The sequence below is a fragment of the Coturnix japonica genome, chromosome 4 (genome assembly GCF_054131305.1).
Source record: "Coturnix japonica strain WE chromosome 4, WE-NBRP24, whole genome shotgun sequence".
In the NCBI taxonomy this organism is placed as follows: Eukaryota; Metazoa; Chordata; class Aves; order Galliformes; family Phasianidae; genus Coturnix; species Coturnix japonica.
The window spans coordinates 71,416,967-71,431,421 of NC_140666.1; the positions used below are offsets into that span (position 1 = coordinate 71,416,967).

The 14,455-nt window shown below is 40.7% G+C and overlaps 1 protein-coding gene across 12 annotated transcripts in view; it reads right to left on the bottom strand.

Moving 5' to 3' along the window:
- The window catches only part of TBC1D1 (TBC1 domain family member 1), an 89,658-nt gene that overhangs the window by 69,453 nt on the left and 5,750 nt on the right, over positions 1-14,455 (bottom strand). For 7 of the 12 annotated variants that reach the window (XM_015862495.3, XM_085545577.1, XM_015862491.3 and 4 more), the window contains exon 2: positions 12,154-12,673. In XM_015862495.3, coding sequence (XP_015717981.1) covers positions 12,154-12,573 — 420 coding nt within the window. In that variant the 5' untranslated portion in view covers positions 12,574-12,673. Of the gene's footprint in view, positions 1-875; positions 1,080-9,612; positions 9,760-12,153; positions 12,674-14,455 lie in introns of those variants that run through there. The other 5 variants (XM_085545583.1, XM_085545579.1, XM_085545581.1 and 2 more) reach the window with 2 other exon arrangements.

The following is a 14,455-nucleotide window of genomic DNA, read 5'->3' on the forward strand; positions in this document are numbered from 1 at the left end:
AGAAAGTGTGGAGGAAAATCAGACTGAACAGAAAATGTTTTTATATTTTACTAGGTAAGTGAAACGTCGCAGTTGTAAAGTGTATCTACTCTGTGTGCTGTGAGTTACACATAACTACACACTCCTACTAAATGGAGCCTCATGTTAGCAAAGATGATTATATGCAGTTTATTCTCTTACAGACATTCAGTAATGAATAAGATGAACAATTTTAAATGTATATTTTTATGGAGTTGTAGCTTAGCTGCTTAGTTCACATAATTAACAAAAATGTGAAAATAATCCCACTGCCCCGAGCATATTATTTTGTGTGCTTCAGTTGCAACAGCAGCAGCCTTGTAAAGTATACTGAACTCCATAGTAGGAAGAGCCATGTGAAGTAGCCAGTTATCAGTTCTCCACAACATAAACTAATAATTTAAACTTCACTGCTCTGATACATGCAGAGATCACACTGATTTCTCAGAACTGAATTTTGCAGCAATTCCCATAGACAGTTCATAGAGCCTGCTGGAATTTTACTGGAGTTGAGATATTCTAAAGCACATCCCATCTCAAAATAAACAGAAGTAGTAAAATAATAACACTTAGAACAAAATTTTAACCCTTTTTCCCCCCCTTATTAGATGGTAACATTCTTGCTTTTGCTGGAAAAAGAGCATAACAATAAAGCATATCAGTTCAGGTTTACATCTCTGCAGGTACAGGGTCCAGAGCTCACACGGCGCTATTGCAGTTTACATACAATGAGCACGCGGGTGTGAAATCTATTCATCTGAAAAGGAACCAGCCCTACCCCACTGAAGTCATAGACTCAGTTGCTATTAAATCCTTATGCACCTTAAACGTAGGTAACAAAAAGAGGAAACAAGTACCGTATTGTCCTGTTCTTTTCCAGAATCAAGCTGAAGAAACTTCAGCTTCTGTAACGTTGCCCTCATGTCATCAGTCTGGACAAGACCCCGGCAGGAACTGGAACAGGCTCCGTCCTGCAGTCCAAGGGCCCTGCAGCCAACTGGCAATGTGCAGCTGGCCTGGCTCACGCTCTGCGCCCCTTCCCATCGCCAGCCCTTCCTTTGCTTACAAGCTGCAGCACAGTCCTGCCCTAGAAATTTCCTGTGTCACGTGGCACTCAGAGCACCACTGGAAACTTCCTAATACCATGACTTGCACATATGGTAACTTTCTATGATGCATATAGCGCTGCTTTTTTATGAAGTGAATTGCAATTTTTTGTTTTGTGTTGTGCTGTTGATTATATTCTTTCTTTTATCCTGAGAATGGAAAATTTTATCATTGATGTTCCCTCCCACACGTGCTTTCATTTACAGCTTTTATCTCCACCCTTCCGACCTTCTTCTCAAGGCTTTTAAAGTGCACCTTAGGCAGCGCTGTGGGCTCTTTGCTGTGATTTCTTATTGCTCTGGCTACGTTGCACTGTCTTTCAATAACAGTAAAGCCGCAAAATGGCAATAAAGCATCTCTAAAGGCAGGATTCAAACACTGAATCACCAATCTGAAAAGACACTTTTCCTGCTGTTCAGTTAACTCTTCATTCAGTAGTTTGCAGTTTCAGGTTTCATTCTAAACTGCATTCCACATGGAGTTACTCTAAGCCAGTTCAGTCTGACTGCTAAAACACACTGAAAATCATTTGTGAAATACGACGTATGACACAGAGACATAAAACACAGCAACAGGATTTATCCTTGTTGAGCTTTTGCTGTTTTGATAAAGCTGAATCGCTTCAAAGGGCTCAGGATACGGTGCTGGAAGATACGGCTGCACATTTCTGCCACATGTGCTGACTGCACTTCCGCTCCTCTGCAGGAACAATGGGATCCTTAAGACGCTGAATCAGCTCCCCTCAAACCACAAATCCACATGGACAAAACGGATCTGCTCAGAACAGGTCGCTTTAACCATTTCTTATGATGGGGAGAGCTAGGTTAGCATCACTGTAAGATAGCTGGAGTAGGTAAAATTAAGGAAACGCATACACATTTTCAGGAATAAAGCTCAAAATGTGTGGCATCCTACTTAAAGAAATACAGTTAGAATAAAATAATTACGGGTTGATTTTGCTATTTCCTCCCTCCCATGCATTTCCAGTACCAACAAGTAATTCTGATGTTCCAGAAAAGCCTGCATGCATCTAGATGGATGTGCCGGACAGCAGGACTTCTCCCAGACAGTCATACCCTATAACAACACTGGAACACCACAAGTTCAGCCACCACTGCAGCCTATGAATCTGAGCTCACAAGTCTGATTGCATTCACAGGCCCAAAGAACCTCAGAAGTTACTCTTAGTCTTCTGTTGGTTTCAATCATAATTGGTTTACGATTTAAGTTTAAGCTAGCTTTAATTCATTTTATCTGCTTCTAAAATGCAAAAAGCTGCAACATTGAAGCCAAAGAGTTAAATGCCTCTTTAATATAATAACATAGGTTACATTTTCTCATTGCATACCCAGGTCAACCCCCATACACGTGCTTTGATTTCACTCACAAGCAAGCTCAGATTGAACTCAGTAGATGTGCCTTCTGTTTTCCTTCTTTGATGTCCCTGGAAGCATTTCCAACCCTTGCAAACACAACTTGCTTGTGGATACTCTATTAAAACACAAAAACTGTAAAGCTTGCACTGAAACAAAACAAAACAGCTTAAATTTAAAGGAAAACTGGAAGCATGTCTTTTCTACAGTACTCTGCCTACCTGATGAGGGCTCACTGGAAACCTTCTACCAGCAAAAGAGTAGCCTGCACATAAACAATGGACACACAGTGCTGTTTGCTGCCTGCCTGTTTGCTGTCTGCCAGTTGTAGCCAGTTCACTATGAAGTCAATAACTTACATGGAAATGATGCTCAGAAGTTGACTCCGGCAAGTTTCTAGGAGTCAAACTCTGGTCGTGAGGGCCTGCTGTCCAGATAGAAGTATGTTATAATCAAGCTCAGAATATGACAGCTAATTTTTTTTTACATCCATCAGATATCCTGCTGTGGGGAACTGAGACATCCCAGAATATCAGCCAATAGCAAGTACTGCCCAAAGGAGTGCATCTTACTTTTTAACTCTAATACTGAAGAACACACTGTATTTTCTTATCAGCTCCATCAGCACCACTACTTCAGTTCCAGAGGCACTTTCACACATTGGCGATTCCTGTGCTTGCTCACAACAGCAAAATGGCAACTTGTTTCACGTAGGGAGAGCCTAAATGGAACTTTGACAATGCAATTTGGTAAAAGAAAGAAAAGTGGGAATCACAGCAGTGAAATTCTTCTCTAAAGCCCACCATGCTGTGATTTCAGTTGGTCTTAGAATAAGCCAGCAGTATTTTTAAGATAAAGCAAAGAATTAATTCTACAGCTGGTGGGAAACAAAAGCAGGAGAGGGTTGAGCCATCACAGCCAGCACAGCATCTTTCATTTCCTCGGGACAGCCACTAAGTGGCACTTGAACACCTCGACTTAAGCTATAACGAGCCTGGAAATTTGTGTTTGGAGCGGGAAAAATCGTTATCCACTATGGGAACTCATTCCTTTAAGAACAAGGAAGTTTTTTCCTGTGATTACAGAACATTTTTCAAGGGTCTGGCTACATTAAAAACAAAAGTTACTGGTAGAAATGGTGTACAAAAAATGCCACGCAAAGGCAGTAACACTGCACAGTACCCTCCAGAAAAAAACAACAACTCAGCAAGTTACTCTATATTATGACTACAAATAATAACATTTTAAAACTTATTCTGCTTGTTGTGTATGCGTGAAACAGGGTTGTTTGTTTGTTTGCTAGATAGGGTTGAAAGAAGAGGCTTGGAGACAAAAGCATTCAATCAGTTATACAGAAGGATCAAACTCTGCCTAATGCAGGAGTCAGCAGTGAGGCTGTTTTTACAGTCAGCAATGCATCTCAATCATTGTCACTGGGACAAGTGGGGGGAGGGTGGGAAAGAAAGGAGAAGCATCAATCAGTAGTTTCACACAAAGCACAAACCAAGTATAAACTGACATTATCCACTCAATCCTTGTATCACATCGTCACTGCTCAACCTTTGGGGCTGACACCCATAGCCATGTAAGCCTGTATTTGTCCAGCCACACAAATCATGCTCTAGGAAAATATTTCCCACAGCCCTTCCCATAACTTGACGTCCTTGGAGAGGGTAAAATAACAGAAATATAGAACAACCGTGTCTATACCAGGCAAGGGAAAGCATTGATTTTAAGATAGCAATTTGTTACTGTTATTCACTTTGACGTATAACGGGATGGGAGACTGTGCTGCTAAAGTAAATACAGCAGTTATATATGCCTGCTCTGTGTTGGTTTTCTGCCCCACTACAGTCAAAGAGGCCACATCTGATGACCCTGAGAGCTCAGCATAAATGTCAGCTTCACGCAGGCAAAACTCTAACTGAAAAGCTGACTTCATGGAAAAATAAGGAGCTACTTTAAAGTGATGAATTACTTAGTATCATTATTTATTAATTGACATCTTTGTATTTTAATCCACATGGTTTTAATTTGTCCATTAAGGCCATTACAGAATCAAAAACAAATTGAATGAGCATGTAGAAGGTTTCAAGATTCATCCTTACTTTGGCTCAGGCACAGTTAAGTACTACATGTATTTGCCCAGAGCTTTTTGCTGGCTGCCATCTAGTTTTAAGCTGTAGGTTTGCATTACTACTTGCTCTTACTTGGTACGTGTTACATCCAACACCTTTGCAGTAGGCAGACTTCGTACAGGACAGCAAGGAGAGCTGTATATTTCACTGTTAGATTTTGTTATCATTAGCACTTGTGAAGCTGGAGAATCGAACACAAAGTGTTGGAGTAACACATAGATACTCACAGTCCCTCAGCTTGAAGGTTTACACTGTTCTTTGACTATGGTGTGGATTTAAAAACCATCACATTTTCAAATCATCTTCTACAATAAGTTTACTTCAAGATTTTCAAACAAATCTGAATACAGCAGCATCACTGTGACTCTTACAAAGTTTTGGAAGTTGGTCACAGAAGGTTAAATTATTTCTTGGTAACAGTATTTCTCAGCAAAGCAGTAAGAAATATTCCAGCTGACAAAAATATAATACATCAAATACAGGAGGAATACCATAAAGCTAGTCCCAGAATGAGGTTAAAGTGACAAAATTGGTGAAATTATCTCATCTCAGGGTACAGTTGAAACCCTTTTGGCTGCTAGGACACACTGCTGACTCATGTTCAACTTGCCATCAACCAGAACTTCCAATCCCTTTCCACACTGCTGCTTTGCAGCCTCTCATCCTCCAGGCTGTACATATAACCAGGGTTGTTCCAGGCACAGAGCCTAGCACTTGCTCTTGTAAATTCAATGCAGTGGGCAATTGTCCATGCCTTGTCCAGTAAAGAACTCTCTGCAAAGCTCCCCTACCCAGAGGTAACAACACTGATTCCTGATGCACAGTTCAAACCTTCAGAGTACCCTTCAGTGCTGTGCTGAATTTCCACCATCTGCTAGGGAAAGTACCAGGAAAAAAATATCCCAAATCACTTTATGTTCTCACTTCAGTTTCTAAATTCACATCAACTTGAATTTTGATAAAACACGCAAGGTGATCTAACACTGAGCTGGTTTGGAGCAGAAAGAAACGCTGGTTTTGCACAGGGTATTCAGGGCTTAGCCTACAATGTAGAAGACTGAGTTCAAATTCTCAATGCTATTGCCATTTCTGTTAATCCTAGTTACAAGTTTTCCACATACTGGCACAATGGATCTGGCCCATTAACAAGAAGGACAGAGAATAGCCTTGTGCCTCAACTTCAGGCACAGAAACCACTGCCTCAGTGCCCAGCAACAAACAAGCTCAGTCGCCCTCTTCCTGCACAAATGCTTTAATCACTGGTTACGTGGTTGCTTTGCGCTCAGTGTCCTCATATCAGTCCCAAGAGACATAGGAGCCTGCCAAGCAGACACACAACTAGTGTTGAACCACAGTATTTCCAAGACAGGATTTATTCTAGGAATTCCCACTAACAGGATAACCAGGAACTCATACTGGTGATAAACTGAAATGTGAATGAAAGCTCTTACATGGGTTACAAACACTGCACTTTTGCAGTCTCAGTTTCTCTGTATCCCATTTGCCATTTTGTAAGACACAGACAACAGGTCTCCTTCAAGTGAAGTGGAAGTTTCTGAAGAAAACTCTGCTGCAGCCCTCAAAGACATTTGGATATCATGGGTTAGAGCTCCCACTTCCTTTACTGGGTTTTATAAACTACCAACATTAAAACTTGCAGCAGAAGGAATGGTGAGTAGTGAAAAGCCATTGAGGAAATGGCAAATAGTATTGCACAAACAACTTGCTCCATGTGGCAATCAGAAGTGGAGGCTCGGGGAAAATCATACAGTATGTTGGAACCAGAAGATCTTTAAGGACCCTTCCATCCCAAGCCACTCTGCGACTCTATTTTGCAGAAAACACTGGTAAATGTAGTGACATTTCTAGCTCAGCTAAACTCTCCTAAGTCTCTCCAGATTCTGATAAGTCATCATAAAAGCTTGGGCTATTACTGTCTGGGACAGGGTCACTGGCTGTCAAAGACCCTGAGAGCAGAGTGAGTTTACATACATAAATCCTTTGAACAGACCCCAGGCACTAAGTTGGCTCACTTGGCCCTACTCACAGTTACACTCTTGGCTCACATTAAGTGTAAAGCCTGCTTGCGTCGCGAGAGCAGCCAGAGCATAGCTGGCTGCTGCATTACATATGATACTCTGTTAAGATTTACAGAGCTAAACTTTGACCCACTTTATATGCCAGCCTATATATGTGCATAGGTACCTATTCCATTCTTCTGTTTGTTCTGTTTCCCCCCCCACCCCCTTCTGTTTTTCACTTGCACTTCTCCAGTTAGCACATAGGAGATGGGGGAGATTTCCTAAACAAAAAAAGCACCAGCATCTTGCTAGCATTTAACAATTATGAAGGTTACATCAGAAAACAAGAAAAGAAGAAATAAAGGATAAAGAAAAGTACCTGTGAATAAGAGGGTGAAAACAGACATAGGAAGCTCTGAGCTGCCCTGAAGTAACGCTAGTTACTCTGTTTTGTTTCAGTGGATTTTAATGCTTCCCTCCCCCCCCTCCCCTTCAAAAGAACTATTAAAGATTCATTAAACAGCAACAAACAAAATACCTCAATCTTTACAATCATCTTGCCTAAATTAATTTAAGGAAGGGAAACCATCCTATTAAGAAATGAGATACTTAGTGAGGTCCTATATTTAAGTCTAATGCAAAAACAAGTTGCATAAGAATCCTAAGCTAAGCCTCACAACAACTGCTTTGGAGTTCACAGGGCCTTTGCAATTCCTTTTATAGATGAATAATGTGAAGTTCACTCACAACTTCAGCTCTGTGCAGCCTCACAGCAAGCTAAGCCTTGATTATCCAAAACCAGCTTCTCCAGAACATAATCAGCTCACAAACAACATGTAACAAAGCACACTGCATTCCAGGTAATACAACCTAATCTACTTGAGCATATAAGCTATAGTAACGCATAGAAGTAGGTGAAGGTTGTTTAAGAAGTCGTAGCTATTAAAGCAATCGGTGCACACAAAGACAAAAAGAATCCGACAAAAGTGGAGATTACTGTAGTGACCAAGTAGCTCAACAGCAGGACAAGGGTTGCATTTTAATGTGCACAGTGGTATAAAGCTACAGAGCTCATCTCTGGGACAGCATAGATGTGGTACAAGAGAAATCCACACAAACGGTGCCATCAACTTTTAGAGCAGGCTTTGGGCTGCAGTGGGATCCTTTATCTGCTACACCCACACAGGCACTGTCACCCTCATGGCAACACTCCTGCAGCTGACAGAAGCCCAGTTCCTGGGCCAAAAGTTCTCCCTTGTTTTATGGCACTGCAGAAGGAAGGATTGGAAGAAGCAAGCAGACACACACATCTTATGCATCCATGATCTTAAGTCACAGGCAGAATTTCTCTATATAATGGAACAGCTTCATCCAGTGCTCTCCAACTATAGCATTAACAGTTCTGGTAACACAAATATATATTACAAGCTGTTATGACAACTTGTATGCAGGCTGTAGAAAGAGCAAGGGAGAGTGAAGCTTGACCTTTAAAAAAAACCTGAAATAGATGTTTTACACATCTTCATTCTATAGTTATCAATCACTGATATTCTCACAGAAATATTCCCTCTTACAAGACTAGAGATTTCATCCTCACAACTTTTCTTCTAAGCCTCCAGTCCAAAGGACTAAGATGAGCAGAGAGCTGGAACACTCCTCCTATAAAGAAAGGCTGAGGGAACTGGGCTTGTTTAGCCTGGAAAAGAGGAGGCTCCGGGGAGACCTCATTGTGACCTTCCAATATTTGAAGTGTATAAACAGGAGGGAGAATGGCTATTTACAAGGGTGGGTAGTGATGGGACAGGGGGGAATGGTTTTAAACTGAGACAGGAAATTTAGGTTAGATATTAGGAGGAAGTTTTTCACTCAGAGGGTGGTGGTGCACTAGAACAGGTTGCCCAAGGAGGCTGTGGATGTTGTTGTGTTCAACAGCAATGCACTCTTATGATTAAGATACTATTCTACAAACACGTCTGTACTAGAGAAGTAATTTTCCTTCAGCTTCCATCACCATTGCTCAACACAGCATGCAGAATTCCCACCTATGACCTATTCATAGCCCTCACAAGATCCCCACAGGCAAAATAATTGATTCCAGCTCTACTCCTGAGCACCTGCAAAGAATACGCATTAACACCTCAGCCCCATCATCATCAGGCAGAAATTACTCAAGATGCACCACCAAATCTTCACAAGATGAGGGTGAAAGCATAAAAACAAAACAAAAACAAGCAAGCACAAAACCCACCCACACAAAAAAAGTGCTTTCTGAAAGTGTACAAGAGTCCAGATCTCATAGGCATAGATCTGCGTAGAAAGGGGAACCCTAATTCATAAGAGAAGCTATCTGGAGGCAGTAAAGCCCTTCCTTTTAGTATAAGTGGAGTGGAATGACCCCTATATGCATATGCTTGCATGCAAAGTGCCAAGAAACAGTTTGTCAGGAACACTTCCGCCATCCTTCCCTTTTTACTCTTGTACCAGCCCAGAAATTGAGCTGTATAATGCCATGATGATGAAATGGAAACAATTATACAGGATCCTAGAGTGAAGACTAATTACACAGAAGGGCACTGCCAACTCTCTCGCTTCTCAAGAAAAGTAGCACAAAGAATTCCTAGCAAAGAATCCTGACTTTCTTTAGTCTTAATTACCTGTCTACCAATGTCTTTTCTAAAGAGGATGATGTGTAGGTAGTGGAGCAACAATGAATCTGACAACACTGCGTTCATATCCACAAAAATCATTATATAATATGTTCCCTCTGCTCCATCAATTCTGGATTTTAGAAATCTATTACTCAACAAAAAATAATCTCCCACTAGCAAAATGTTTTCCTATTATATAGTAAGATAATCTCTCAGTAATCAAGTATGTACTCTACCTCAATATGTACATATAAAGTAATACAACTACAGGTCATCTGCAATGCCTATTATTGCCCATTTACCATACCTAGTTTTCTGCACATTCTGTCACCTCCAGTGGAATTTCTGTCTGAATAAAGTTCAAGTTTCTAGTCCTCCTTTTCAAAGGCCTTCACTGCTTAATCTTTTACTCAGCTGCCTTCATTTCCGTCTTTTTAGTCCACTTCTCCTACAGACATCCTTCTGCTCTCTTACATTCCACTTACCCTGACATGTGGATATACTCAGAACTTATTTGCAAGTCACACCTACTTCAAATCCAGCCTTATCTGACCAAGAGAACTCCATGTAAAGTATAACCCTACTACAAAGAACTGTGGCTTTTGCAGTTTACAATATTATAAGGAGTACCCTGCTGGTTTGTAGTAGAAATAGATGGTGTGTGACTATCACAAAAGTTCAGATGCTCAGGATCATTGGATAAGAAGTTATCAGCATACAAACTCTGTGACCAGACCTGTCTGGCTTTCTGCTTCAGCTCTGCAGAAGAGAGACAAAGAACATATACTCAACATTTTTGTTCACTCTGGACTCTGAGAGGAATATGACCCTGCCAATGCAGACTAGGTTTGTAAGATTGTTTTCAGCCTTTAGGGGGGATGTTAAGAGCAAGGCTGCCAGCATAGGAGACTGCTGAGTCACACGGGCTGCAAAGGTCCAGTTTCTAAAATTTCTTTCTTCTGAAGCAGAATATGAGCTCAGCAACATAGTGCTAAAGTCTTCATCCCAACTCACATTTAGCAAACAGATCCCTTGATCTGCAACACATGCATACAGTTCGCTATTGTCCATTCAAGCTTGCTACCTGCTAAACAGGTAACATCAGCTCACACCTCTTTTAAATGTATAAACATCAATTAGCTACAAGATATAATATGGCAATATACAGGGCGGAATAACATCACCACATAGTGTATAAGGCACTTGCATAACGCTGGATTAAATAGAAATTACAAAGAAAAGAAAAAGCAGGGTTTCACTTTAGGAGGTAAGAACACTTGGAATGTCCACTATGCTCTTGTCAAAACACAGGTCTACAAATGCTGGTTAGGTGCCTACCTCCAAGTTAACCCGGCCTGCAACAACAGTCAACAAAAAACACTTGTGGCAATCAAGACAAGTTAGGAAATGAGAACTGAATTTTCATCTGAGGTGGAAGGTAGTTTTTTAAAGGACAGATAGCTGCATGAATTTGAAGCTAGGTAGTTAAAATAGGCATCCAAAAATTGTGGAGGCTGTTTGTAAAACCAAGTAGACACAGCTGCAAATTTAACTAGACTCTTATTAAGTTCACTCCAACTTCAAGCAGGTGCAGGACTCTAATCAAACTTGAGGAAAAAAGTACTTTTTCCATTCTTCTGTTGCAAAAGGAAACACATTAGAAGCAATTGGTGTTGCAAACTAACCATAATCTTGTAAAACCACAAGTCACAGAATGAAGTGCATGGGCAAACTGCAAAATGCACTGACAGGCTTCCATTCAGTGCCAAGTCTCAAAACATTGATTCCTTACTTCTACTTGCTTATACACATACATTTGGTATTCTACATTCTAACTTGATGTGGTTTCTCAGTTGAATGATTATGACTTATGACATACTTTCCTTCTAATTTACTGGAGTTGTTTGTTTTTTTTCCTGGAGACATTTAACTAAAGCTCTTTCCTTGTGTTTTGACCTCTAAGCTTGAGACATGTATTTGGAACTGTATAATGTTTTGCTCTCAGATAGGCTGGCATAAATCCTGCATGCAGTGCACATTCACATAACTCCTCCAAGGTTCTTCAGCAGGACATCCCTGAGGCAAGCACGTAGTAGGATGCTGTTTTCCAACATAAGCACTGGTCTACATTTAAGAGGTGAAGGACGAGTCACTATTTAGTACATGTTTCAGACCCACAGCACTGTGCAGTGGACTCTCCTGTTTTCTGACACTACCCAGATGATACAGCTGGGAAAGAGGCTTCCACAGCGTCCTGCAGTTCAAGGTACGCTATGTATGGGGCTATGGCCCATTCCTTCTACCTTCCGGGAAAAGAAGCACCTCTTTCCCAGCCACACAGGTCTCAGTTTATGAAAAGAGAAATTTGAGAGGTCTGACCATAAGATTAGATAAAGTTCACAATGGCTCAAGGGTGAAACTCTAGCCCCAGTGACATCAGCAGAAAGACTCACTGACACAGAAGCCAAGATTTCAGTACATACCCCAGAGCAGAGTGCCTTCTAAGCCAACAAAGCTCAGGTTCTGATCTGATCCTGTAGATTTACACACCTTTTACTTCACATACTAAGCAGTTCTAATTCAGCAGAACCATTAACATCAAATAAAGTGAAGCATTTCTGTGAGTTTTAGAGAGATAAAATCTTTAATATAATGCAGCCTTAAGGTCTTACAGAATGGCGGGAAGTCTCAAACAGTACAAAAGCAAATCTGTTTTAGAAGTATTGTCAAGTCCTCCTCCACATTTACATTTTTTCTATAAGGCCCCTGATAATAGAACAATAATTGAATTATTAAATTTAAAGTTGATTTGGAGTGTTTGATGGTGTCTGTTTTCTTTTTTACTTACTTTTGTTTGATCATCAGCTTTGAATACATAGCAGGTACTCTGCTGATTTGCCGCTCCATCTTTTATCAGGCAAGCAAAGTAACTTGGATCATGGCTGTTGTGAATCAGTTTGTGGACATGCTGGGGCTTGTATTCAAACAGACCAGAACAAATCAAAGGATCCCACTGCTGATTTTTCCCCGTGTCTGGTTCACAACGCAAACTCGATGGTGAAACATAAAGCCGGATTTGGCTGATACCAAGTTCTTCTTTGGAAGACTGTGTACTACTGAGAGCCCGGATCTCTGCCACAATCCAAGGCAGCATGGACATAGTGGTTAGGGAATGCACAGGCAGGGAACCGACGAGCTGAAGGGTGAAGCTTGCTGAGAAATCACTAGGTGCTTGATATTTCTTAGCTTTGAATGTTATCGGCTCCATTTTACAATCCTTTAGGAAACCAGGACTAAATACACCAGTACGTCAGTTCCATGGAATGGCAATATTTAGATGGCTCCTTTTATTAAGGAGCTGTAGAAATCTGGAAGGAAAAGAGAAAGTTACATTGGTACTGCAACTCTATTAAAAACTAAACCATTAGTAACAGAAATGTTTAACAGATTAGCATCAGAAGAAACATACCAATCATTCACCATGCCCTACATGGCACATTTCTTGTACGCTGGACATTAGTTTCAGGTCTAACAAACATAATAGTACTTAAAATATTGCTTGGAAAAAAATATCACTCCTGATTCAAAAGTTGTTCTTGTAACTCCTGTTAAGTTATCTACTGAGTACCTAAACTCAAGAATACACCTTCTTTCTAGCCTGCTTCTGCTTCATGGGCAGGCTGACATGGATCACATCAGCCTATTTCAATCCTATTATCACAGAAAGAACTGATTACATTGTAACCTTCACAGCATTTGAAGTCATTGTTTGCTGAGACATACATTCAAAAGCATTAAAATAAAAGGTTATTTTTCTTATTCATAGGTGTGTAAGTTTGAATTTGGCCCCTTACATGGGGCTGCTCACTTGAGTACAGTTTGCCAAGTGGTCACATACTGGGCCACACCAAACCTCTCTCTTTAATTAACACCACAAAAACCATCTGAAAAACCTAAGAGCACTCAGCTGACCCAGTACAGATACACCCGGCACAGACAAGCAACAGTCCTCAGAGATCCCACTAAAAAAAGCAACAGCAAAAACATCACCACCAGCACCCAACCAGAGGATGATTCACAATTCATGACTGCACTTTAAGGGCTTGTTGACTGGACAGAAATATTTGATGTGTGCCACATTGCTTTTGTATCATTTTCATTTCTTAAAATATCAAGCAGAACCAAGTTACACATAACCCTGTTGTAACCCACTTAGCAAGTATGAATATTACACATTGATCATTTTAACAGCAAAATCCAGTGATAGCACCTATCTACCAGTTCAGTCCTACAAAATACAGTCCATGAAAAGACACAGCTTGGCATCTGTTGTACCACTGTGTTTTAACTCTTCGTTAATTGAATCTGGTGTCAGCTGTTGCATTATTCTGCGTGACACTGATGAGATGCTGACAGGCCTATAATTGCCTACATCTAAATACCATGACACGAGCTTACCCTCAGCCTTCTGAAGGTTTTTAATAGGTCTTTCTTGGGAAACAACACGAGCAGTCCCAAGAACTCCTGACAAAACATCTCATCATTATATTTGAACAAGTATTAATAAATGGCATCTGTTTACTGTGGCAACACTATTTTTGGTCTTTGCTCATCTACAAAGATGATCAAAAATAGCAGCATTTTTTCTCGTTAGCCTTCATTAAACTCAGCCCTTTATTTGTCCTTGCAAAAATGTTTCCCAACTGAGTTTCTGTGAGTGCTTTGCACTGCTGAAAATAAAAACAAATTTTAGGATTTAAAAAGAAATAAATTGAAGAGAGTTTCAATATAAGAATTCATTTTCAACTAAGTGTATACTTATCACAGTCTCATAGTCTCGTGCGGGTTGGAAGGGACCTTAGAGATCATTGAGTCCAACCCCCGGGATTCGAGCCTCTGTGTAGCAGAGCGGCACTTCTACCACTTGCGCCACAGGGGGATTCGAACCCGGGCCTCCGGTGTTGCAACGCGGCATTCCTACCACTGCACCACCAGGGCACACTAATATAAACGCTACTTATAATTAACTTGCAAAACCCAAACATGATAAAATGGTTCTGTGGTAACTGGCAAACTGTAAAACCAAGAGACCTGCAGAAAACAACCACGTGTTAGGTTAGTTCTACTTCTCTGGAACTTTTGCATCTTCT